This window comes from Sceloporus occidentalis, unplaced genomic scaffold (genome assembly GCF_023333645.1).
Source record: "Sceloporus occidentalis isolate IW3139 unplaced genomic scaffold, rSceOcc1.0.p SCAF_11, whole genome shotgun sequence".
NCBI classification, from domain to species: domain Eukaryota; kingdom Metazoa; phylum Chordata; class Lepidosauria; order Squamata; family Phrynosomatidae; genus Sceloporus; species Sceloporus occidentalis.
The window spans coordinates 230,778-254,408 of NW_028316991.1; the positions used below are offsets into that span (position 1 = coordinate 230,778).

At 38.2% G+C, this 23,631-nt stretch overlaps 1 protein-coding gene across 5 annotated transcripts in view; it reads right to left on the bottom strand.

Annotated features, from left to right (window-relative positions):
- The window catches only part of LOC149305396 (RB1-inducible coiled-coil protein 1-like), a 63,553-nt gene that overhangs the window by 12,474 nt on the left and 27,448 nt on the right, over nucleotides 1–23,631 (bottom strand). For 2 of the 5 annotated variants that reach the window (XM_089477316.1, XM_089477314.1), the window contains exons 8-19: nucleotides 22,466–22,652; nucleotides 22,287–22,368; nucleotides 21,640–21,701; nucleotides 21,316–21,419; nucleotides 19,658–19,784; nucleotides 17,244–19,147; nucleotides 12,527–12,529; nucleotides 6,654–6,819; nucleotides 5,923–6,031; nucleotides 3,899–4,145; nucleotides 2,892–2,940; nucleotides 2,456–2,503 (exon numbers count right to left, since the gene is read on the bottom strand). In XM_089477316.1, the coding sequence (XP_089333442.1) occupies nucleotides 2,456–2,503; nucleotides 2,892–2,940; nucleotides 3,899–4,145; nucleotides 5,923–6,031; nucleotides 6,654–6,819; nucleotides 12,527–12,529; nucleotides 17,244–19,147; nucleotides 19,658–19,784; nucleotides 21,316–21,419; nucleotides 21,640–21,701; nucleotides 22,287–22,368; nucleotides 22,466–22,652 (3,088 nt within the window). Of the gene's footprint in view, nucleotides 1–2,455; nucleotides 2,504–2,891; nucleotides 2,941–3,898; nucleotides 4,146–5,922; nucleotides 6,032–6,653; nucleotides 6,820–7,015; nucleotides 7,021–11,448; nucleotides 11,454–12,526; nucleotides 12,530–17,243; nucleotides 19,148–19,657; nucleotides 19,785–21,315; nucleotides 21,420–21,639; nucleotides 21,702–22,286; nucleotides 22,369–22,465; nucleotides 22,653–23,631 lie in introns of all 5 variants that reach the window. The other 3 variants (XM_089477319.1, XM_089477318.1, XM_089477315.1) reach the window with 3 other exon arrangements.

Consider the following 23,631-nt stretch of genomic DNA (forward strand, 5'->3'; position numbering starts at 1 on the left):
TTGTTTATGTAATGTGAAATGGCCATCTGCTCCCAGAACTAAACTTTTTGAAAGAAATATAACATCATACCACCTTTTACAGATCATATATAGACAAGAACAGTCACGGTAATTTTAAATATTTTAGCTGTTTTGAAAAAATATGAAATCCCAAAACCATTTTAAGACAAACTAAAATGTTAGCTCCTCAAGGAGCTTTTTTAAGGATCAGTTTACAGATCATGGGACTTGCAAATAGTATTATTTAAGAAAGAATACATAAAAAAAGCTTGTAGATCATCGTGCAGAATCTGTCAGAAGCAGATGTGCATATTGCTTTTGAAGGAAATCCAAGCGGGACTTATATAGGGTGGGGAAAGTTGAAGTATCTCTAGATTATACAGAGGCCACTATTTGTTTAAAAACCACAGCATCATAAGATGTTGAAATGATTGTTCAGTAACATGACAAAATCAAAACAAACAATTTCTATGTAAGTAGTTGTGCTATCCACTAAATACATGGGTATCCTTTTATTTTAATTGCAATATACCACGCCTCTCAAATAACTATTATTTTTGTTGATCTTGTTTATTGCCATCAAGATCTTAAGAATGTGTGATTTTACATAATAAAAAGCCATTATGTTTGTCCACCTATAAAAATGAGTGTTTAATAGAGAACATTTGCTACGAGGAAAGTTAAAGACCAGAAAGAAAACCAGCAGATTTTACAACTTAACAGGGCTCTAAAAGTCTCTCTTATTTCTTAAGGCTATAAACTCAGCAGTGGATTTGACCTTATCTACGGTAATTTCACAGACTGTTTGCATTTTGACAGTAACCTTGTGCCGTGTGTAGCAAAGCAGTTATTTGTAAAGTACATGCTACACAGGGCCAGTTGTTCGCATCCCGCAAGATAATCGAACCTTGGTCATCCTTGCATCACAACTAAGTTTACTGCACAAAAGTTTGTGTCTGTCACTTACATACATTTTTATTTTGTTCTCATTTTGGTATCAAATGATATGTGCAAACCTTGGAATTGCACTGCTTGCAATAGGTCTATGGGTTACTACTATCTTTATGTGTGCAGGGGGAGCATTCTATAGCCATGCCCACTCCCTGCCTAATTTCACTACTATGCAATACTGTCTGGGGCTAACGCAACTACAAGGTTGGCTAGGTGATTTCTATAAACTTTACAAATGTCTTCTGCATTTCCATCTGTTGCTCAGATCACTATGTGTTGTCTTAAGCACTTCTTCTTTGCATATTTAGAACACTGAACATGTTAAAATGATGGAATACCTTTTGCATTTTCATCCATCTTTTGGCACACTACCAACAGTACATAATTTAACCAAAATATCTTGCTGCATGTTTAAATAATGTACCCCATTTTAGGAAAGAGAGGAACACCAGAAGACGACCTTCATTTTGCCATAAGGTATGCTAGCAATAGAGATGCGATTTGGAAAAGTATAATATTTCTAGTAGACTTGGGCGCCGGCCAACTCTTCGTCTTTGTGTGTGGGGGGGAAATCTTTGTATTCCATGAATATTCGCCCATTTCTGTGTTCGGTTCGGGCGAATATTCATGTAAATTCTTCGTGTTCGTTTTTTTTCCCACTGGTCTCCCCGCTCCAATAGATTCACTCGTACGGACCTTTAACACCTGACGGCGAAACTCCGCCTCTCCCTCTTCCAGGAGTTAAAGGTCCATGCAAGCAACTCTATTGGTCGCGGGCAGGGAGCTCCTCTGGCATCAATCAATGAAGGAGCTCATACAGACATTTAACCCACGGTGGCGAAAATCCGCCTCGGGAGACCATTGGTCTCCCTGATCCAAGAGTTAAATGTCCGTATGAGCAACCAATAGAGTTTAAAAGTTGATGCCAGAGGAGGCCCCTGCAGGGGACCAATAGAGTCACTTGCAGGGACCTTTAACTCTGTGTGCGATCCTATGGATTCCCGCTCCTGTTAACCCCTGCTATGCCACGTAGACAAGGTAGGCTAGAAGAGGAAGGAACCAGGAAGATTAGTTAGGAGATACTAACGAAGACAACGTTTTGCCGCCGCCATGTTCGTTTCTTCGGTATTCAGCCTTGGTGTTCGTTTTCATGTTCGCCTAAACATGAATGCACAAGTCTAATTTCTAGTACACATTATAGCTGACAGGACTGGTTTGTGGTTTTAAAATATACATTTTATTTATAATGGTGCCAGACTGTATCTTTGAGTTTCTGTGACATGAAATACACAGATTCATCATGTTGGTCTCACTGGCAGCTAAATAAAGATAAAGCAAATCTAAATGTGTGACATTTCTAATTGTGGGACTACTCATCTAAAAGTTATTTTGGCTATTTGACAGATTTTATAATTTCAGAGGCTTTTTTTATGTATGCATTTCAATTCACTTGCTACATATCAAAGCTATATGATTATATTTCCAGTTTATTTTTCTGTCTTACCAGTCTCTGATTTAATCGTTTATTCTCTTCTTCCTTCAGTTGTAAAGTCTGAAACATAAAATATTTCTCATTTAGTCATATTTTCTTTAATATTTACACATTTATTACAGGCTTATTTGCAGTGGGATCAGAAAATAAACCAGTAACTTTGATAGACAAACTGGCAAGGACTGCAAATTAAGGACCTATGTCTGTAGGTGTGACCCACCTACAGACATAGCCTAAGAACATCAGTGATTAAAAGGGCAGTAATACCCTGAATTTTGTCTCCAAGCAAGGTAAATGCCCTTTTTATTCACCCAAAGAGTAACATTTACTCAAAAATGCTGCTCTCTTATTTTTTTCCAATGTCTGCCGTTTACGGACTGCCAGTGTTTTTTGTTGGGTTCAGGACTCAACACAAATGAGCTTGCTTAAAAAAAAAAAAAATACTCACTCTTTCAAGCAATATTATCTTCTGTTTTTCTTCTGATAGCATACCATCACTAAAATAGAAATAGTCAATATTTTATTTTCTTACAAATCAAGTAAACAGCTTAAAACTAAATTATCACAGATATATATCTAATCAATATTTATTAATGAAAATATAAGCTAAAGACTAAAGTAACTGTCTTTGTTTATAGTTTTTATATTGTCTGTGGGATAAAAAATTAAAAATAAAATAATCTGTGTGCTTTGAGAGACCATAAAGCTTTTTATGCACATCATGTGGCTTTAATTTAATCATCAACATAATAAGGCACATGGATAAAAAACAGACATGTTGCATTAAATATATTTCTTCCACTGCACCATACTAAATAAGATCTTCATGTAGAAATGTTTGTTCTAGACTGTAATTTACATTTAAGTACTAGACTTTTAAAAAAATAATACATGTAGTCATAGGAGACTTTAGCACTGGAGATATTTTTTTGGTCTGTTTATTACAGTATGTAAATACAAACTACTTATATAATCTTATTGACAACTACTTTAAGAAAAAATGTTGATAATATGATGTGGATATTGTAATATTCTGTGTACTACATTGGTTATCTCATCATGTAGGGTACGGATAAGGGAGATTTAATTCTTCCCTCGATGAGATGGTATGGTGAAGGCTGTATGCAGTTAACTGCCCTCAGTATGTGTGTGCACCTATAAATAAGTGTATTTACACAAAACACGGGGGGTATATAATGTTTTATGACTCCTTGATGTATGAAATATTTTAGTTTAGTTTTTTTGCTTTTCATTTTTCTGCTGTGTCATGTTCGGTGGTCGCTGTGGCATGCAATTTTCATCATGCACCATGATACTGACTGTTTGATGACATAGTAGCTGTAGACAAAGTATTAACATCCCCAGAATACACTCAATGGAAACACTGAAACACATTAACGTTTATAAAGCATTACAATTTAAAATATCAGGCCCGTAATGACTGCTCGTACTTACTGAACAGCCATCATACTGGTTTCCAAATTAGTTTCAAGTCTGTCCTCGTCTACCACAGTACCATCATATACAGGTCTATCCAACTCAGAAGGGAGGTCAGGTGCAGGGGAGTCCCAGAGTTCAGAAGCTGCAGCTACGTGAGTGGAACACACCACATTACTGTTGCGTAGCCTGGCAACTTCTTCTTCAAGCTTTTTCTTCTCTTCCAGTAAACAGGCTCTGTCTTCAGATAGTGTTTCGATTAAATCTAGATATAAACATTTAAAGCAGAAGATTCGTTTCTAAACAGGAAACAGGCGCAATTACCGTATTTGCTCGATTATAAGACGAGGTTTTTTCCAGAGCAAATGCTCTGAAAAATACCCCTCGTCTTATAATCGAGGTCGTCTTATAATCAGACCTCAAAAAATGTCTGCGGGGGCCATGCTGCTTACCGGGCTTTGGTCCCGAGCAGCAGCTCTGCTACTAGCAGCCGGAGAACAGGAAGCTAGCACAGTCCTCACATAACTCTACCTCCCCCCTCCTTCCTCTAGGGGCGGGGCCAGAGAAGTTGCTCGCACAGCCGGGCCCCTCCAGAAGTCTGCGAGTGGGAGATCTGCAGTTTAGGTAAGGGGGTGGTGGGGGGGGTTTGATCAAGTATGTGTGATTAATGGAATGAATGAGTATTTAAATGTTTGTGAATGAGTGTGTGTGTGATAGCATGGATGTGTAAGGGGGGTGGGGGTGGTAGCATGGCATAGGGAGGCTGTAATCACACTACTATCATCCCCAGGTTCCAGCATGTACTGGCTGCCTTGGCTTGATAGGAGTGTGATTGCTGTTAGCAGTATATATATATATATATATCCAGAAATGCATTTTAACCCCCTATATGCCACTCAGCCCCATGATATGCCTTTTAACCCCCTATATGCCAGGTATAAGGCATATCATGGGGCAGAGGGGCATATAGGGGGTTAAAAGGCATATCATGGGGCACAGTGGCATATAGGAGAGTATAAGACATTTCTGGAGGCAGAGTGGCATATAGAGGGTTAAAAGGCACATCATGGGGCAGAGTGGCAAATAGGGGGGTATAAGGCATTTCTGAGGGCAGAGTGGCAAGCCTGGGGGCAGATGTGCATAACTGGGGGGGGGGGGGGCAGGTTGGCAAATAAAAGGAAATAAAAAAATATATATTTTTCTCAATCATAGCTTTTATTAAATATGAACAAATAGTTTACATGAATTAATATTTACTAATAAAACTTTTTTCCTGAAGGGTAGTCTTATATTCAGGCTTTGTTTTTTTCCTAAATTAATATTTTCATTTGGGGGGGTCGTCTTATAATCGAGCAAATACGGTATAACCAGAGGATGCATCTCCTCACACATATGTTTGACACTTTGGTTGTTGAAAAAAATACTGTCGCAACTGATATAAAGTAAGCATATACTGTTATTATGCCTAAGAAATAACTAGCAATTAATTTGTTTTAACCCTGCCATCTGTCTAGATAGAAATTCTCTATAGGTGCAATATTGACTCTTGACTTTTTAGTTACTCTTATCTTTTTTTAATCTTGGAGTGCCCCCCCGTATCTAAAAATAATCAATGAGGCATACAGCATCTAATGTGTTAATAAACTCATCTAATGAGTTAATTGCGAAAGCATTCTGGCTTTATGTAAGTGTAGCATGTCCTCTATTCTTGGATTATAACATGGCTAACATGGAAGTTAAAACATGGCTTTACTAAGCCACTAATGTATACATTTATAGCCATACACTTTGTACTTTGTATTTGTTTAGTATGAATAAAATGTCCTGGAATGTGCGCAAATGCTAATCACTTTTATGTGACTTTTTTTTTTTTTTTTTAAACAGAGAATGCCTTCACACAAATTTACCAAGAAAACACAAGAACAATCTGGGCACACGGGTTGATGTAATTCTGATTGTTTGGTTTAACCAATAATCTTATCACTGTATAAAAGAGGAAATGATGTGCAATTTTCTACATTGCTAAACAAAATGACTCTCACCTTTATCTCTTTCCTGCTGTTGTGTAACAACCTTTAATTTCTCATTCAGCTCACTAATAATTGTTTCCTTCTTCACTCTTTCCCTTGTCAAAACTGTATTAAAATTAGTCTGTAAAAAAATAAAAGACAGATATGCAGGGCAGGGTTGTTTGATGGTAAAATTGTGTTGCAAAATCCCAAAACTAGACAACTGTTAACATTTTAGTATTTTGTGTAGGTATACTAAATAAGAAAGAAAAACTTTGTTAGTACTGTAGTATAAAATAGCATTGGTCCTTAAAAGGTTAAACGATTAAGATGACATTTTTCCTAAGGGTATTAGAATGCAAAATAAAATGATAAAAAATGGGCTACAATGAAAATCACAAACTAAATAAGTGGGAATCAGATATTATACATTCATTTAATCTATGTTCTTTAGACTGAAAATACATATTTTTACAGTACACATCACGCATGAGTATGGTAGACATCTTGCTAACACTAGTAGGGAGGTGACGTGGAGGCCCTTGGTAGATACATTTCTAACTTGTCCATAGTTGATAAGCTTTTAGATACATTCCAAGTACCTAAACAGCAGAAATGTCTAACATAATGCCATTGTGCATATCACAAAGTCATACAATGAGGTGCACAGACACACCAAATAATATGGCAAAGCGCTATATGTTACCACATACATAAGTTATTCGCTTTTATAATGTATTGCACACAAGGCAATCATACATTACCTGTTGTTCTGCAATTAGTGATATCCTGATGTTTTCAATCTCTTCACTCTTTCTTCTTTTATGCTCTTCGAGTTGCTCAGCGAGCATCAGTTTCTCTTTCTGAAGCTTTTCCTGAAGTTCACAGACCAAACTCTGTGTACTTTCCGATGCTGTATGCCCAATATGACTTATAAGGAGGAAATAAACACAAATGTTAGTACAGATCCCAATCATATACTTAACCTAAAAACAAATAACAAGTAAGTAAAACTATACCTTGAGAAATAACCATAGGTTAACATTTATAGCTGTTATATAGATTGACTTTTATGGCTGCAATAAGATATAGAATATTTGACTACTGGAAAACTTGAGTCTTTCACCACTACTTAAGGCACTGTTGAAAGTTTGAATTCCATTAAATTTAAATTGTGTGTGCTACTGAATTACAATTAATTTCAGATATAAAAAAGTAGTTCATAAAAGTCATCTCTCTTCATTTGTATCTATACCTGTGCAACTGCCTTTCATGGAAAGATATGTGTATAGCCTTATACACTGGCAAATTTCTATTAAATTAGTTACATTATGGTAACTAGTGATAATAAATAAAAAAAACACACAGTAGTAACAGAAAATGTTTATGATAGGCCACCTAAGAACCATGTAAGCCAACGTCAATATTGGCCGACTATTATCTTGGATAACTTACGGCCAAAAAAATAATACCTGTAAAAGCTGTTAAAAAATATCTAAACTTCAACTCAACACAATACTAGAACAGTGTAAAAAAAATATACACTCTTGGTACAATGACACATATATTACATCTTATAATACCCCTTACTTGTTCCTGTTCTTGGTAGCTTAGAATAATTCAGAATGACTAGATGAGCTTTCTTTAAACAGAGGACAGCTACAGAAAATGTATAGTGTGCCACAGTAAAACTGCTTCCAAATATGATGCTTTTTGGTTATGTCTGTAGCGCAAGGTTTTTGAAAGTTAACAAAATAAATTGGTTATTTGTTGGGGGGGGTAATGTAACGTTATTTGGATGTAATAAGGAATGAGGGGGTGATTTAGAGGTATTAGTTTTGGGCACAATAACAAACTCAAGAAAAAGCTTTGAAAAATAATACAATTTAATATAAATGTTTAAAAATATTTTTGTGCCAAGTAGCATTTGCCAATATGTTGCATAACGGAGAGTAGAATTACACCACACATGCAATCCAGTAAAACAAATGGCTGCATGGGAACAAATATTTCCTTATAATTGCCAAGATTTCTGAAAATTCAGACAAGCATTTGGTAGGTCAGGGCAATGCAAATTTATGTTGAAGTTTTTATCCTCCCAGTTGCTTGATTTGGATACATATTGTTATATTGTCATATAAACAAGCTAAATTATGGCAGAACATGAAGCAAAGTTGCCAGAAAAGCTCCCTTCCCTGGCATACGAAATGCTCTTGGCCTTGAAGGGGTCAGTAAGTTAAGGTCAAGCAGTTTAATTTATGTCTGGGTTTGGATGTTAAAATAGTTGAACAGATAGGCAATGAAAGGAGACAGAAGGTTGTAGTTAGTGGTGTAGGTTCAAAATATGTTCTTGTTACTAGTGGGGTACCTTAGGGATCAGTATTGGGACCCAGTACTTTTTAATATTCTTATTAGAAATATTACAAAAGTTGCGTCTTTGCCAGCAACACAGGAGACATTCTTGGAAGAACCTACCAAATCACAAATTATTTAGAAGTAAATTAAAATAATAGTCAAGTGTGTGGCAGCTGCATTTGAATGGTGCACTTGAGACCAAAAGTCTAAAGTTCTGGAGACCATCTCCAAAAGGATATTGACATACCGTATTGGAGTTAAGACAAGAACTACTAAAGCAAGACTCGTCAAATCCCTGGCACCTAGGAGGTATGCTTGGTACTGGTATATCAGGCCTACTCAGGCTCCCCTGCTTACCTATAGGTGGGTGCTGAGGCAGGTGTTGTGGGCGAGCGGCACCCATATTATGTGATCTTGAAGACAGATTGCACACAGTACAGACAGTTTTGAGGAAGTAAGAGAGAAAAGGGGAGGGGGGTATGTATGTGTGCTGTAGTGTTAGACTTCATGTGTATGTATATAGGCATGCCCCCCAACTGTCCAGGTTTACGTGGGACAGTCACAATTTTGGGTCTCTGTCCTGCTGTCCCGCCTATCCCATCCTCTGTCCCGCTTTGCAGTGTATATGTGTGTGTAAAGGCAGTGTATGTGTATATGTGTGTTTATGGGCAGGTGTGTGTAAGAGTCCTGGCAGGGAGGCTAACATTAGCCTCTTTTTCATTAAAAAAAATCTCTGCTGCGGTGGACTATGTCACGGTCAGGACTACTTGCCAAGCCGTGACTGTGTGGAGGGCGTGGGCATGAAGGGGTTAATAGCACCAGGCCTCTGGATTTACAAACTTCACCCCTTAACAAGGCATAAATTACACCAAATTAACCCCCAAATCCTGCCTGTATCCCCCCAGGTAGTCTGCCACCACTCACGATTTTGATACCGGATTCGTGAGAAATCCGAATTAGAACCTTTATCTCTATATATATATCAACCCACCCCGGGCAACTAACATATATATATATATATCCTGTAAAACTTAATAACAATATGGTAACGTGTTATCGTCTCTTAGGGTTTGTGGATATCGATACTAGAGCCCAAAGACAGACTTGGATTATGAATATTTTAATAACAAAAAGACAAAGATTACACAGTGCCAGAATTACAAAAACAAGACATACAAAATAAAAGTAAAACAGCAAACAGTTCTTAAAAACAAAGGGACTTAAACACAGGACCCTCACTCACGAGTTTCTCCAATAAGTAGGCCTGTGGGAACTCCTTAAGTCCAGATGGTTTCTTATGATGTTGTTCCGATCAGAGTATATCATGGAGTTCTGCTTTGAGGTCGCTGCTTTGTCCCTAAATCAGACTTTTGCAAGCAAACGCCCCTCTGACCACATGACTGATTATATGACACCATCCCCAAGAATCGGGTCCCATCTTTGATGTGCCAATAAGTTATGGTGGGGTAAAGGTGATGGAAACCCCCCACTTAAGATAGGAATGGAATTCCTATAACTCAGGGTCCTTATCTGTTAGGCCATGAATCACCACAGGGGTCCTTTGGGAAGATGACACCTCTAGCCAGAACAGATACAGAGGGCATTCACAAAGAAACACATTAAATTAACCTCAGATTAACTAATTGAATGCTTAAACAAAGAAACTAACCACCTCTGCTGGGTTACCCTTCCATGCATCCACTACGTTATATGAGTTAATCATGACACCTCCCCCTTTAAGATGGTGGACAGAGGAGGTCAGCACACGCTGATCTACTATGTCTGCCTAAATCCTAGTCTCCCCCTGACAAGACAAACTGTCAGCACGGGACTCCATCTGAGCAACTTGCTAAACTTCCCATCTACTCTATCTGCCTGAAGAGAAGGGTTGTGATAGATTATAACAGTGAAGTCACAACCATACAAGCATGGCCGTAACTCCTGCAAAGCACACACCATAGCTAAGCACTCTCTGCCAACCCTTGAATAAGCCTCTTCCTTTGGCGATAACTTACTCGGATGTTTTAAGGCCTCATCCATTTGTTTCTCTGCCCTGGTTAGGATAGCTAAACGCTGCCCATTCCCAAGCAAGACAGCAAACGGGTGTCCATTGTCCTGGGCTTCCTGTGTGGATCCCAGGCTCTGCGCTTCACCTACACTCACAGGGCTAAGGGTTTCTTGCTGACTGGTCAATGTAGCTGTCTTTTCATCAACCTTTACTATATTATCCTCTGTAGCTGTTGCCCCAGCATCTTGCTGGTATGCCACTACAGCTACAGGGGAAATATTCTGCCCCTCACACTGCCCACTCAGTGAACACACAAAAGGGATATCAAGATGTGAATTTTCCTCCCCCTCCTCCTTATCTCCAGACTGTACAGCTTTAGGGGTCTTAGGCACCGTGGAGAAACTACCCCCTTCCTGCCTCTTAACCTCCAGCACTTTAAGAGTTAAATGAAGCATTTCCTCTGGAGCATGAAAGCAGGGTTTTGGCTGTTGACACACAGATACATCACATTCCATATATCTCTTGTTTTCCCTTTGAGGAAAGTCAGTAACATGAATATCCGCAGACACCCCTATATCATGTATACTTTCTCCTGCACCCAAACCTAAATACTCAGGTGCTGTAGGCACGGTTGGCCACACATCCCCAGTCCCCTTTAGTTTTTCAGGGATAATACCTTCTGGGCATACAACTTCTGAAGACACTTTGGCCGAAGTATCCCCAGCATGCCCGAATCCCTTGGCTACCTGATCACCCATAGTAACACTATGCTTTTCCGTATCAGGGGGCATTGAACCAGAAGAGCCACTACAGACTCCCTGTTCCTGAAACTCTGCCCCTCCAAAGGTCAAACCACACTTTTCCCCTAGAGCTTGCTCGCTAGGTGTGGTCCCTTGGTGCACATCCCCCTTCATCCCTTCAGGAGACAGGATCCTGGGTGCTGGTTCAGACAGGCATACCTCTACCTTCTGGGCTCCCTCCCAGCTACCCACTACTCCCAAAGTTTCAGACAGTACCTTAGGTTGGACAGGGCTCTCTACCAGCCCTCCAGGTTTGCAGGTTTCCTCAACTGGTGCATACTGGCAAACAAGTCGACCCAGATCCTTGCCCAGCAAAACATTAACAGGAATATCCTCGGATATCCCCACCTCCCGCAAACCCTTGCCCACACCCCACTCAAGGTACACACGTGCCACTGGCACTGCAGGGCGCACCCCGCCAATTCCATGGATGGACATGGTCTTCCCAGGGATAAGATCCTCCAACTTTACCATCTCAGGCCGCACCAGAGTGCAAGCAGCCCCCGTATCCCTGAGTCCCATAGTCACACGGCCACCTACAGTTACTCTTTGTAGGTTCTCTTCTTCATTCCCCTGAAACCTGGAAACAAACAAGACAGCTGGGTGTTCCCCAACTGTTACACACTGCAAATTGTCTCCTTGTGCCTCCTTTGGTCTAGCCACAAATAAAACAGGTGCAGCTCCCCCAGCTGTACCTCCATTTCCATTTGTCCATGGAGATGGTCTCTTAGAAGGGCAGGTGGCACACAAGTGCCCAATCTGGTTACACTGATAACACCGGCGGGTATCCCCCTGGCCCGATGTGGCCCCTGCTCTGTTGGCTAGGAAAGGTGTTGGTGATAATCTCCGGGCTGGCTTAGGAGTTGGTGGCTGGTAGGCTGCTCCTTTCCAGGTAGATGGTCCTTGTGATGCTTGTACCCGCTTTATTGTTGGAGTACGGTTGTTGGCATAATCGTTAGCCAGATCTGCCGCCTCTGCCGTGGTTTTAGGTTTTCTGTCCAGAATCCACTCTCGGGCCTCCGGACTTCGTGTCCTCAGGAACTGCTCCAAAATCATCAGATCCTCCAGAGCCTCATATGTAGTAACTTGTAGGCCTCCAGTCCACTGCCGGAAAATAGTCCGAAGCTGTCCCGCATATTCGGTGCAACTGTCCGATGTAGCTTGCTGCATCTCTCGAAACTTTTTTCTGTAGAATTCAGGGGTGAGGTTAAAACTTTTTAACAAGGCAGATTTTATGGCCTCATAGTCCTGATCAACTTCCATTGGTAAGGAAGCAAACACATCCAGGGCTTTCCCCTTCAGACGTGGGGTTAAATACTTTCCCCACTCTTCCTTGGGCAGCTGGTACTGCCGGCACACTTTCTCAAATCCTCTCAAAAACACATCCAAGTCAGTGTCCTTTTCCAGCATTGGAAAGTGTTCCAGGCGAGGTCGGTTAGCATATCCATCTCCGTTAACTATGCTTTGGGGAGACGGACTATATTGCTTTAACCGTAGAAGTTCCAGCTGGTACCTCCGCTCAGCTTCTCGTTCAGCAGCTGCCCGCTCCGCAGCTCTCTCAGCAGCCTCCCTCTCTCTCTCTCTTTCCGCAGCCTCCCTCTCTCTCTCTCTTTCCGCAGCCTCCCTCTCTCTCTCTCTTTCCGCAGCCTCCCTCTCTCTCTCTCTTTCCGCAGCCTCCCTCTCTCTCTCTTTTTCCGCAGCCTCCCTCTCTCTCTCCTTGTACTGCAGAATCAGGTTGAACTTTAGCTGAGGATCCACGCTCCCCAGATCTTTTAGTGCCACTTGTAACTCAGAGTCCATTACACTCAAGGCGTTAACTTTATCAGGAAAACATCCTTGATCCACAGGCTCTTCCAAAATCACATCTGCTCCAATGGCCTGCTCTGCACAGAGTTTATCATATTCCAGGAGATCCAAAATCAGCTGCTCTTTGCTTTTGCCAAAAATTTGTATATTCCTATCTTGACAAACCAGCTCCAGAGATTCTTTTGGCTGTCGTCGATATGCCTCCATAATGCAGTATGGTAGAGAAAAATAAAAGGGAGAGGAACGAACTGTTTTGCACTGTATGTCTGTAATTAGGCACTGAGTAATGTCTTTGGGAAATTACACAAAACCCATGTAATTTCTTCTAGTACTAAAATCACCAAACCGGGCAATATAAATAGCACTAAAAAACTCTAGATATCCCACCGCTGCCACCAAGTTTGTCACGGTCAGGACTACTTGCCAAGCCGTGACTGTGTGGAGGGCGTGGGCATGAAGGGGTTAATAGCACCAGGCCTCTGGATTTACAAACTTCACCCCTTAACAAGGCATAAGTTACACCAAATTAACCCCCAAATCCTGCCTGTATGCCCCCAGGTAGTCTGCCACCAGAGTGAGAAATCCGAATTAGAACCTTCATCTCTATATATATATCAACCCACCCCGGGCAACTAACATATATATATATATATATCCTGTAAAACTTAATAACAATATGGTAACGTGTTATCGTCTCTTAGGGTTTGTGGATATCGATACTAGAGCCCAAAGACAGACTTGGATTATGAATATTTTAATAACAAAAAGACAAAGATTACACAGTGCCAGAATTACAAAAACAAGACATACAAAATAAAAGTAAAACAGCAAACAGTTCTTAAAAACAAAGGGACTTAAACACAGGACCCTCACTCACGAGTTTCTCCAATAAGTAGGCCTGTGGGAACTCCTTAAGTCCAGATGGTTTCTTATGATGTTGTTCCGATCAGAGTATATCATGGAGTTCTGCTTTGAGGTCGCTGCTTTGTCCCTAAATCAGACTTTTGCAAGCAAACGCCCCTCTGACCACATGACTGATTATATGACACCATCCCCAAGAATCGGGTCCCATCTTTGATGTGCCAATAAGTTATGGTGGGGTAAAGGTGATGGAAACCCCCCACTTAAGATAGGAATGGAATTCCTATAACTCAGGGTCCTTATCTGTTAGGCCATGAATCACCACAGGGGTCCTTTGGGAAGATGACACCTCTAGCCAGAACAGATACAGAGGGCATTCACAAAGAAACACATTAAATTAACCTCAGATTAACTAATTGAATGCTTAAACAAAGAAACTAACCACCTCTGCTGGGTTACCCTTCCATGCATCCACTACGTTATATGAGTTAATCATGACAGACTACTCTTCCAATGATGCTCAGCCAGCATTATGGTGGACACCTGGCTGGCTGAGAATCATGGGAATTTTTGTTCACAGCTAGCATCTGCAGCTTTGCTGTTGCAGCACTTCCCATGACGCTTAGCCAGCATAATGAAAGTAGTATGTCTGGCTGAGCCTCATGGGAATTCAATTCAATGTGTTGGTTATTTTTAATATGCATGACTTCTGACAAAAAACAAAGTGTGTTTTAAGTGGCGATGCAAGTGCGACATTGTAAAGTGCAATTGCTTCTATCGGTGAGTTCTGCGAGATTTTACATTTTGAAATGTTGGGAGGTATGTATATAGGCAGTGTGTGTGCGTGTGTGGCTGTTGAATAGAGTGCGGTGTTAATGTGTATGAGCGTATGGATTAGTATTAACATATATTTGCCAAATATTTAATACATTGATTAATACTAGGGAAGCACTGACATATCGGTGGCCGAAATATATCAGACGAAAAGGGCATTATAGGCAAAATGCCGAAATAAAAAAAAAGACGGCTGAAACTAATCGTCCGCAGGGGCTGAGTTGCTTACCTATGTGTTGGCCGCACAGTATGCAAGCAGCATCTCGGCCAGGAAAAGTAGGAACTGAGCGGATTCACGTGAATGCACATCACGTGACACTGCTCGGTTCCTTCTTCCACTGGGGGCTTGGCCAGAGAGGTTGTTGGAGAGGAGTGTGACTGTTAACAGCAATCACACTCCTATCATGCCCAGGCATACCTAGATTCCAGCATGTACTGGCTGACTTTCCATGATAGTAGTGTGATTGCTGCTAACAATCATAAGTAATATTGTTATTGAAATCACACTCCTATCATGCCCAGGTTCCACCATGTACTGGTTGCCTGGGCATGATAGCAGTGTGATTGCTGTTAACAATCATATATTATTATTGTTATTTCATTTCTGTCCCATTTTGGTGTGTTACTTACTTTTATTAAAAGTGTGGCTGTTTTTTTTTGTCATTTTCGGTTTTGGCCAAGTGAATCCTGAATTTTCGGTTTTGGTCCACAGTTTTCATTTCGGTTCATCCCTAATTAATCATTTATTTAACCTTTTTTGTATTACTTACATATATTTTGTGAGATCATTACAATGAACCATCTTTAAAACTGGAGATTTTTTGGTTTAATTATGAAATATATACAGCCCCAGGTGTTTATTGTGGTTTTATGCACAGATCTTGTCTAAATTATATGTATGGGTCCCTGAGGTAGAGCACTTGGAGAGCCAATGTAGCAGACTGGATGCCCAAGCTGGGTTTGCAGTATCCAGTCCAGGACTTTGATGAAGCCTACATCAGGCACAGGTGCTAGCATTAAACCCCCCAGGCGTCTGACAATCACAGAGACCTTGGTGGGGACAGGGCAACGAGAGGCCCTGACAACATCCCTTGTGCTAAGTGTGGCATTACCTGCCTGGTTTCCAGACCCTGGCTTGGGTGTGTCTGGCAGGGAGATATAGTTAGTGGGTGTTTAGATTGGTCACTCAGGACCGAAAATTATAGCCAGAAAGAGATTCAATGGAAGCTAGGCATTATTTTGTGTTAGGGATATTTTGTGTTTTGCACCAGTCAATAAATCAGTTTACTGTGCTTAATTTCGCCAAAAGTGAAATTTATGGCCCTCATGCTGCAGGGTTTGTCACAATAAACAATTGTGTGAAAAAGAAAGTACTCCCTCTTTGAATTCTATGGTTTTGCATATCAGGACATAATAATGTGTTGCTTTTTTAAATAAATCAGGACATGCAATAATGTGTGTGTTCATCTGAGGTGGTATTGGCCTAATTGTTAGACCAGCTATGGAAAAGATGCTTGTTATTATGCCCTGATACGTGAAACCATAGAATTCAAAGAGGATGTACTTTCTTTTTCACAGGTCTGTATATATATATCAAGGTGTGACTGAGTCTTTACATCAGGAAAATGGTCAGACAAGATGGGCCAAATGTTTTGTTCTGTCTCTACGTCTCTTATGATTAAGGTAAAGGCTGATATGAAAAATGGAGAAAAAATATTTTTGTATTAGCTTCGAATTGATAGAGCCATATTAACTGTGAATTTAACGTTACTTTAAGGGACATTGAAAATTAGGAGAATAACGTCATATATTCATCATTGTAACTTTATAGAAGAATAATTTTCAGGAAGGACAATAACATTCATTCATCTGTACCAGTATTCCATGACTTCAACAATTTTTGCCACCACATGTATGTTCTAGAAAATACGCTTAAAGCTCGCAGAATATATTAATATTGAATTATAAAACATTACAATGACTTCAGCCTTCTTGTGAAACATGTAGAATATATTTTATATTGCATCATTCTTTTAATAGGATCCAGCCCATTGGCATAAAAACTTCAAAGATTTATGACCAGTCATGAAAATATTGGACTCCACTGCATCATAGCTACAGTAAATAGTCTCACGATGTTAACACTGCCGGGACATAATAATGTTAATTAGTTAACATTAAGATAACATAAACTAAGTGAAAAGAGCACAATGTTAATGAAGAATTTCAAACTAAAAAAAGCACATTGCTTGTTTTGATGCATATGGCAAACAATATCTGTTATTTGTTAAGTGTCTGACAGATACCAGTTCAGTCTCTAATAGAAATATCTGAATACATAATCTAGCCAAAAAGATGGCTAATTGTTATAAAAATATAAAGAAAACATTTGTTATCTTGGCAACAATATCAAGGCAACATACCTCAGCTTTGTTCCTAAAGTATGCAGACAGTTTATTTAATGTCAGCTCCAAAATAATGAAGTGTTTAAGGTTAAAATAGGATGGGAATAATTTCATATTAGATCATTACTGTTTTCTCTTTTACCCACACACTTAGTTTTTATTTTAGTCTTACAAAATGTAATTTTTCATTGCAGGCAAATAAAAATAATTAATGTATAATTATAATTAATTTAATACATATTAACACATATTTGTAATCATACCACAGCCGGTCTGTATCCCTACCTCTGGTTTAATTGTTGCTCAAGATGGTGCACCTTTTCTAATAAGTCTTTTTCAACAGTTTGTCTTTGAACCTCAACATCCTTAAGAGCAAGACGAACAGCTTCTTCTCTTTCACATGCAAATGTTTGCAAAAGCAACTCCTTTTCTTGCTTTTGGGCAGACACAATTTGTTCTTGCTCTTCTTCAAGCTGTTGGATATGCTTTTCATATTTAGTCTTCTGTTCATTTAATGACAGTTCATGTTGCTCTGTTTGTTCCTCCAGAGTTTTCAAAGTATTGTCTAATTTGCTTCTTAAGTCAATTAACTCTTCACTTAGTCGGTACTCTGCTGCTACTGCCTGCTGATGTGCTGAAGTCAACTTATCCAAGTCAGCTCTCAACAAATTGGTCTCTGCTTCATGCCTATACAAAAGTTCTGAAATACATTGGTTTTTCTCACTTGATAATAGAGTTCTAAGATCTGCTAGCCCCACTTCATTCTCTTCATTACGAACTTGTATTAAGTTATTTAACCTAGCGATCTCCATTTTTAAGACTTCAGTTTGCTCATCAACTTTGTATTTCAAAGCATCCTGTTGCTGAGCCTTGCTTTGTTCCAACAACAGTTTAACTTCATCTATTTCTGCCTCTTTTAGCGCTAGTTCAACCTCCAGTTTACACTTTACATCAGAAAGATCAGAAACTTTAAGATTTAATTCTTGCCGTTGTCGCTCTTGCTCTTGAGCTGCTGCTGTACACGATTCTTGCAACTGTTTATTTTCTAGAATGAGTTTTTCTAAACAACACTTATGGTCACTTTTTACTTTTTCTAGCTCCTGTGTATGCCTTCGTTTTAAATGATCTTCTAGTTCTTTTAAGTGTGTTTTCTCTAAATTCTGAAACTCTTCCTTAAGAATTCTGAGTTTCTCCTCGTTCTCAGCGTGAAGTTTTTTGAAATCTTCTAGTGCTGCTTTCCGTGATTGTTTCAGCTTTTGAATTTCACAAATTTGTTCCCTCGTGGCATTTTCTAATGTTATCATTTTCTGATCCTTTTCATTCTGTAAACATAAAATTTCTTCATTTTCATTTCTGATCAAAGCAAATTCATTATCTTTATTTTGCAGATCCTCATTAAGGCCTGCAAGGTCATGCTTCAACTTGGCTAGTTGTTGCTCTTTGTCATGAAATTCTTCTTTTGACAACTGAAGTCTTTTCTCATATGTTCTTTCTACTAATTGCAACTCTTCTAAATGTGCCTCCTTTAATGAGGCTTCAATGGAAGCTCTTACATGCTCAGATATATTCAGAATCTCAACAGAAACTGACTTAATAGCATTAGCAAAGTCATTTTTTTCCCTCTGTACAAGCATTTTTAAATGGCAAAGATCTTCCTTAAACTTCTTTAAATTGCCTTGGGATTCACGTGTAGCAGTTTTACATTTTTCTACAAAGGATTTTATTGTTGCACTTTCAACGCAGTCCTCTTTCACCTTATTTCTTGTATCTTGCATACGTCTGCTGTCAATTGCATTTATAACTGACGAGTATAAAGACTCCACCATCATTTCAGGACTTTGTGTATCACTGATGTTGGGCGACACAGGGTTTTCCTCAATAACAAATTCATTAACCGCAGATAAAAAATCTGATTCTGGACTATCTCCCAAGGAGTCTAAGTCTAAAGAACCCTGTTTAAGTGATTGTTCGATATTAGGATGGGGGATAGTCTCAAAATCAAAGGTATGAGCATCGATGCTGTCTGGAGACAATTCTTCTAAAGGCCCTGGAATGCCATCAGGAGGACAGATGGGACCATGAAGATTGAGGGATGAAAGAGTTTTGGTTGAGGTAGTAGTTGTAACTTCTGTTGTAGTTTCAATCCTTGGTGTAGTTACAGATTGTGGAGACAGCTGACCATTTGATGTCTACAAAAAGAAAATGAAATACAGAAATATGTTACCATAAGATTTTCCCACCAACTATGTAAAGAGCATGCTTTAAGCCAATTGAAAGTTTCAGTCTCTGTACAACCCTATAAGTAACACTTTATACAGTATATACCCCCCTTCTCATATACTTTCTGCAATATAAATAAAATCTTCCGCTAAATCTTGTTCTGCTAAAATGAACTTAATTCCATAGTAATTTGACAATGATGGAATTTGGACAAAAAGGCAACCACCTAACGCATTTCCTGCTTCAGACTATTTCACGGTACCCATAGCTGACAAGACCTCGTGACAGATAACAATATTTGCATGGTTTACAGATATTTGTCTAAGTTGGGAATAAGATATACACATACACATATACATGGTATCATGGAACATGATTTTGATAGGAATATAGATCCTTTTCAATGTAATTTTTAATATACTAGAGTACATTTTTTTTTTTTAATTTATAAAGATCCCAGGTAATTAATAAAAACATACCTTTTGTTCATTTAAAAGATCTGTAATGGTCTGTGACATTTCATCCAAACTTTGTGCTGCTTTTACTAGGTTGTGAAGAGCACGTACATGTTGATGCAGAGGCTCAAAATCACAAAGTAATGGAACCCTTAAGAAAATATTTAAGAATAAATGAATGTAAAGAAATAACTTAAATACTGATTGTATAATTTGTATATGGCGTGCAGATGGAAACAGGCTAACAAGTACAGTTTTTCCATGCAAATCAACGCAATTGGTTTGACCGACACAAGGTTAAAAATATTAAACTCTGGTAAGCAGATGTATAATTTATCTTTTTTTCTATTGTTATTAATCACATGTAATTACCTGTAGAAAATAGTATAATACATACATACAAAAATGTAGTGATTAAATGCACACATTTTGTTTTAGATCACTCCCAGATGATTTTTCTTGATGAAACTATTGAAGCTGAAATAGGGATTGCGGACACGCAAATTGTAAATCTTTTTTTCAGAAACGATATGAGAATAAACTTGTTTTGCACAATATTTCAAATGCCAGACGTCAAATGTGATGTTTTTGAATGTAACCCTAATTTAATAAGATTTATTTCTATCCAGGTCAGCACCTGCTTGGTCTGATGACTCACCTATACAGAGCCATGCATTGTCAATAAGGATATAAAGATGAAAAATGTATTTGAAAAGGAGCATTGAAACGGGAATTAACAGATCAGAGAAATGCTTCATTTCTGTTATGTTTTGAGAAAAAAAAAAGATGGACAGAAATGGTTCAGGTGTGACGTTATCATCAATATCAGGACAAAGAACAATCAAAGGCTTGCCATTGTTGTGCTAGGTGAGAACGGTTGTAAATAACCTATGTCATCATACTTGTAGGATAATATAGTCCCGTCCAGCAGACTATTTAATAGTGGAAGCTAATATTGCTGTTATGTGTATAATGTTACATTTGATGGCAATTGAAATTGAACACAAACTTCAGATTTTTATTTCTTTGTATGCAACCATTGTGAAGCTAAATTTGCTTAGATCTGAATTGACTGCATTTTAAAACATCCTTTTGTAACATATTATACACACAGATTATTTTTTTATCTACAGCTGTGGATCTGGCCTCTACTATATTTTAAAAAACATGGCACACTCCAAAGATGATGCTATTGCAATTTATAAATAAAGGTTTAGCAATAAGTTCTACCTTTAGCAAACTGTTATGCATGCTACATATTCCTTGAGGTGTTTTAAGGGCCATCCTGGGGCTCAATGGTGATCAATAGTATTAAAAATGACTGGTCTGGAAATACGTGCACTAGATTTTAAATAGGTAGTATAATTATACAATCAATACGTGCAAATTTAAATATCAAAATAGATTAAAAATACATTACATTACATACACATCCCTCTGACAATGCATGTCATGGACGGCTAATTCTCAGTTTACATGAGCTACCATACAAATAAACATAAGCTCTTTGGATCGGAAATGCAATAGATAACTAATATAACTAATGTCCCATATGCCTTACACTTAATTAAAAGTTCATTTGATAGTAAATGTTTCTTTAAAGATGCAAAATAAGGTCTATACGGGTCTATTTATTGCAGCAGTTCTGCTTTCATGATTTATTGCTTTGAAAATAAAGTTACCTGAGGAAAAGTTGTACTTCTGGAGGGCAGAGAGACTGCAAAAACTGAAGGTCATTTAAAGATATATCAGGAAGCTCACTGTCAAATCTCCTTGGCTTTCTTGTCTATGTAAAATCAAACAAAAAAGGAATACGTAGGTAGTATAAAATACAAAAAAAAACCCAAAAAACATTAAGTAGCTTTTAACTCTTAAACGAAATGTGTGCACAGCATTTTAGACATTCTAGCACCTCTAGTATGTTATAGACAAAAATAAAAAGCGTATGCTTGGGTAAGTGGGGGACAATTATTTTTCATACAAATATCAGTAAAAATGAAACATACACAAAATGACGAAGGCCAAGACTCAAGTCCTCTGAAAAGACGATTCCGTAAATATGATTTACCTGTAAAAAAAAAAAATACATTTAAAAAATATATTACAATAAAACCAATATCACTTTACAATCCAGTATGAGAGAGAGAGATAAAGAGAGATGTTTTTACTATTGAGTGTCTTAGATGTTCTAATGCAGAGATCTCTAAATGTACATACAAGAGCTACTTAAAATCATGAGTGCTACTACAAAAAAATTACAGTTTCAGGGACTGATTATACAATTATTTTTTTTTTAATGACATTTTTTTAAGTTAGTTGATTCACGGTACAGATACACACTATGGTCACTACTCAACAGTAGTCAGAAAACTGAAGCTTGCAAGATACCTGGTGAAGACCCTGTTCCGGTGACACGTGTCCTGTGATTGCACGTTAAAGAAGATACACTACGCGCTCCAAATTAAAGCATATATGTTAAACTGAATTTTAAAATTTTAAGTAGTGTATGCTTTTTGGGATGACAATTGTCCTTTAAGATTTTCATGCGATAAAGGATAAGTACCTACATCATATATTAGGGCATCAATTCCTTTTATTCTTAAGTACATTTTTGTTAGGGTGTTGGGAAGCAGTAACATGGGATAATACTTACGAAACAATTTCCCAAAATAATCCCTTTTTGCCTTCTCGGTTTCGTATAAAGACTTTCCATCTTTCACTAATGCATTTGCCCACTGTGGTAGGGAAAGATTAAATACAATGGTTTTCTAACATAATCATATATAACATGGTCACTTAAATTGAGAATAACCATTGTGCCAACACCCTTACCTCTCTGTAGTGTTTTATAAACATCTTTCGTCTCACCACTTCAACTACTGCCAGGCAGTACACTTGAGGAACTGTACTAAGTGCCTCAACTATCTTGACTCGTTCCATAAGTTCTGTTAAAACCCTGAACAAAGCCTGTAGTTTTTCTCCATCTTGATCAGCATGAAGCATTACGAAGCAGCACCATCTGCAACGCAACATGACAAGATAAATGAATCTAAACATTAGGAAATATGTATTTTGCAGTCGGGATTGATTGATAAAATTTGGACAGCAAATATTTTCTAAGGTTTATTTAGCCGTATTGGTGATGTATACACCACTTATTTAGACATAAACTAACCAAATTAAATATTTAGCGAGGGTGAATTATTTTACCAAAGCTCTCAATCCACATATATACACAAACGTAACCTTTAATATGATGTACAAATCTGTAGTTTCAGGTTCCATTAAGATACATAATAGGTAAATGCTATTTAACCCCTTAAGGACCGGGCTCATTTTTCGTTTTGTACCCTGTGGGACCGAGGCTGTTTTGACACTTTTGTGGTGCTTGTGTTCAGCTGTAATTTTCTCCTCACCCATTTAGTGTACCCACATAAGTTATATATTGTTTTTTTCAGGACAAGATGGGCTTTCTTCAGATACCATTATTTTGATCGTATCATCTTATTTACTATACAAAAAATTAAAAAAACATGGTGAAAAATTGAAAAAAAAACACATTTTATGACTTTTATTTGAAAAATCTTTTACTCACCTAAAAAAGCAAGTAAAAAAACTAGCTAAATAGATTCTACTACTTGTCCTGAGTTTAGAAATACCCAATGTTTTTATGTTTTTTTGCTGTTTTTTGTAAGTTATAGGGCAATAAGTACAAGCAGCGTTTTATGATTTCCAAATCTTTTTTAACAAATCTGGTCAGTCTGCCTCCATCTCCTCTTTGGAACATCTTTGAAGCCGGTTAACTCAATTTAACCCATTCAAACCATATATTTTTGAAAACTAGACACCCCAGGGTATTCCAAATGCTGTTATTTTAACCCTTTCCATGCACCAATTATAGAACTACACTTTGTCAAACTTTGTAATAGTAATTTTTTTTTCACACAAATTGTACTTTAGTTATAGATATACAGGTCCTGGTATATGCCACTGTCAAA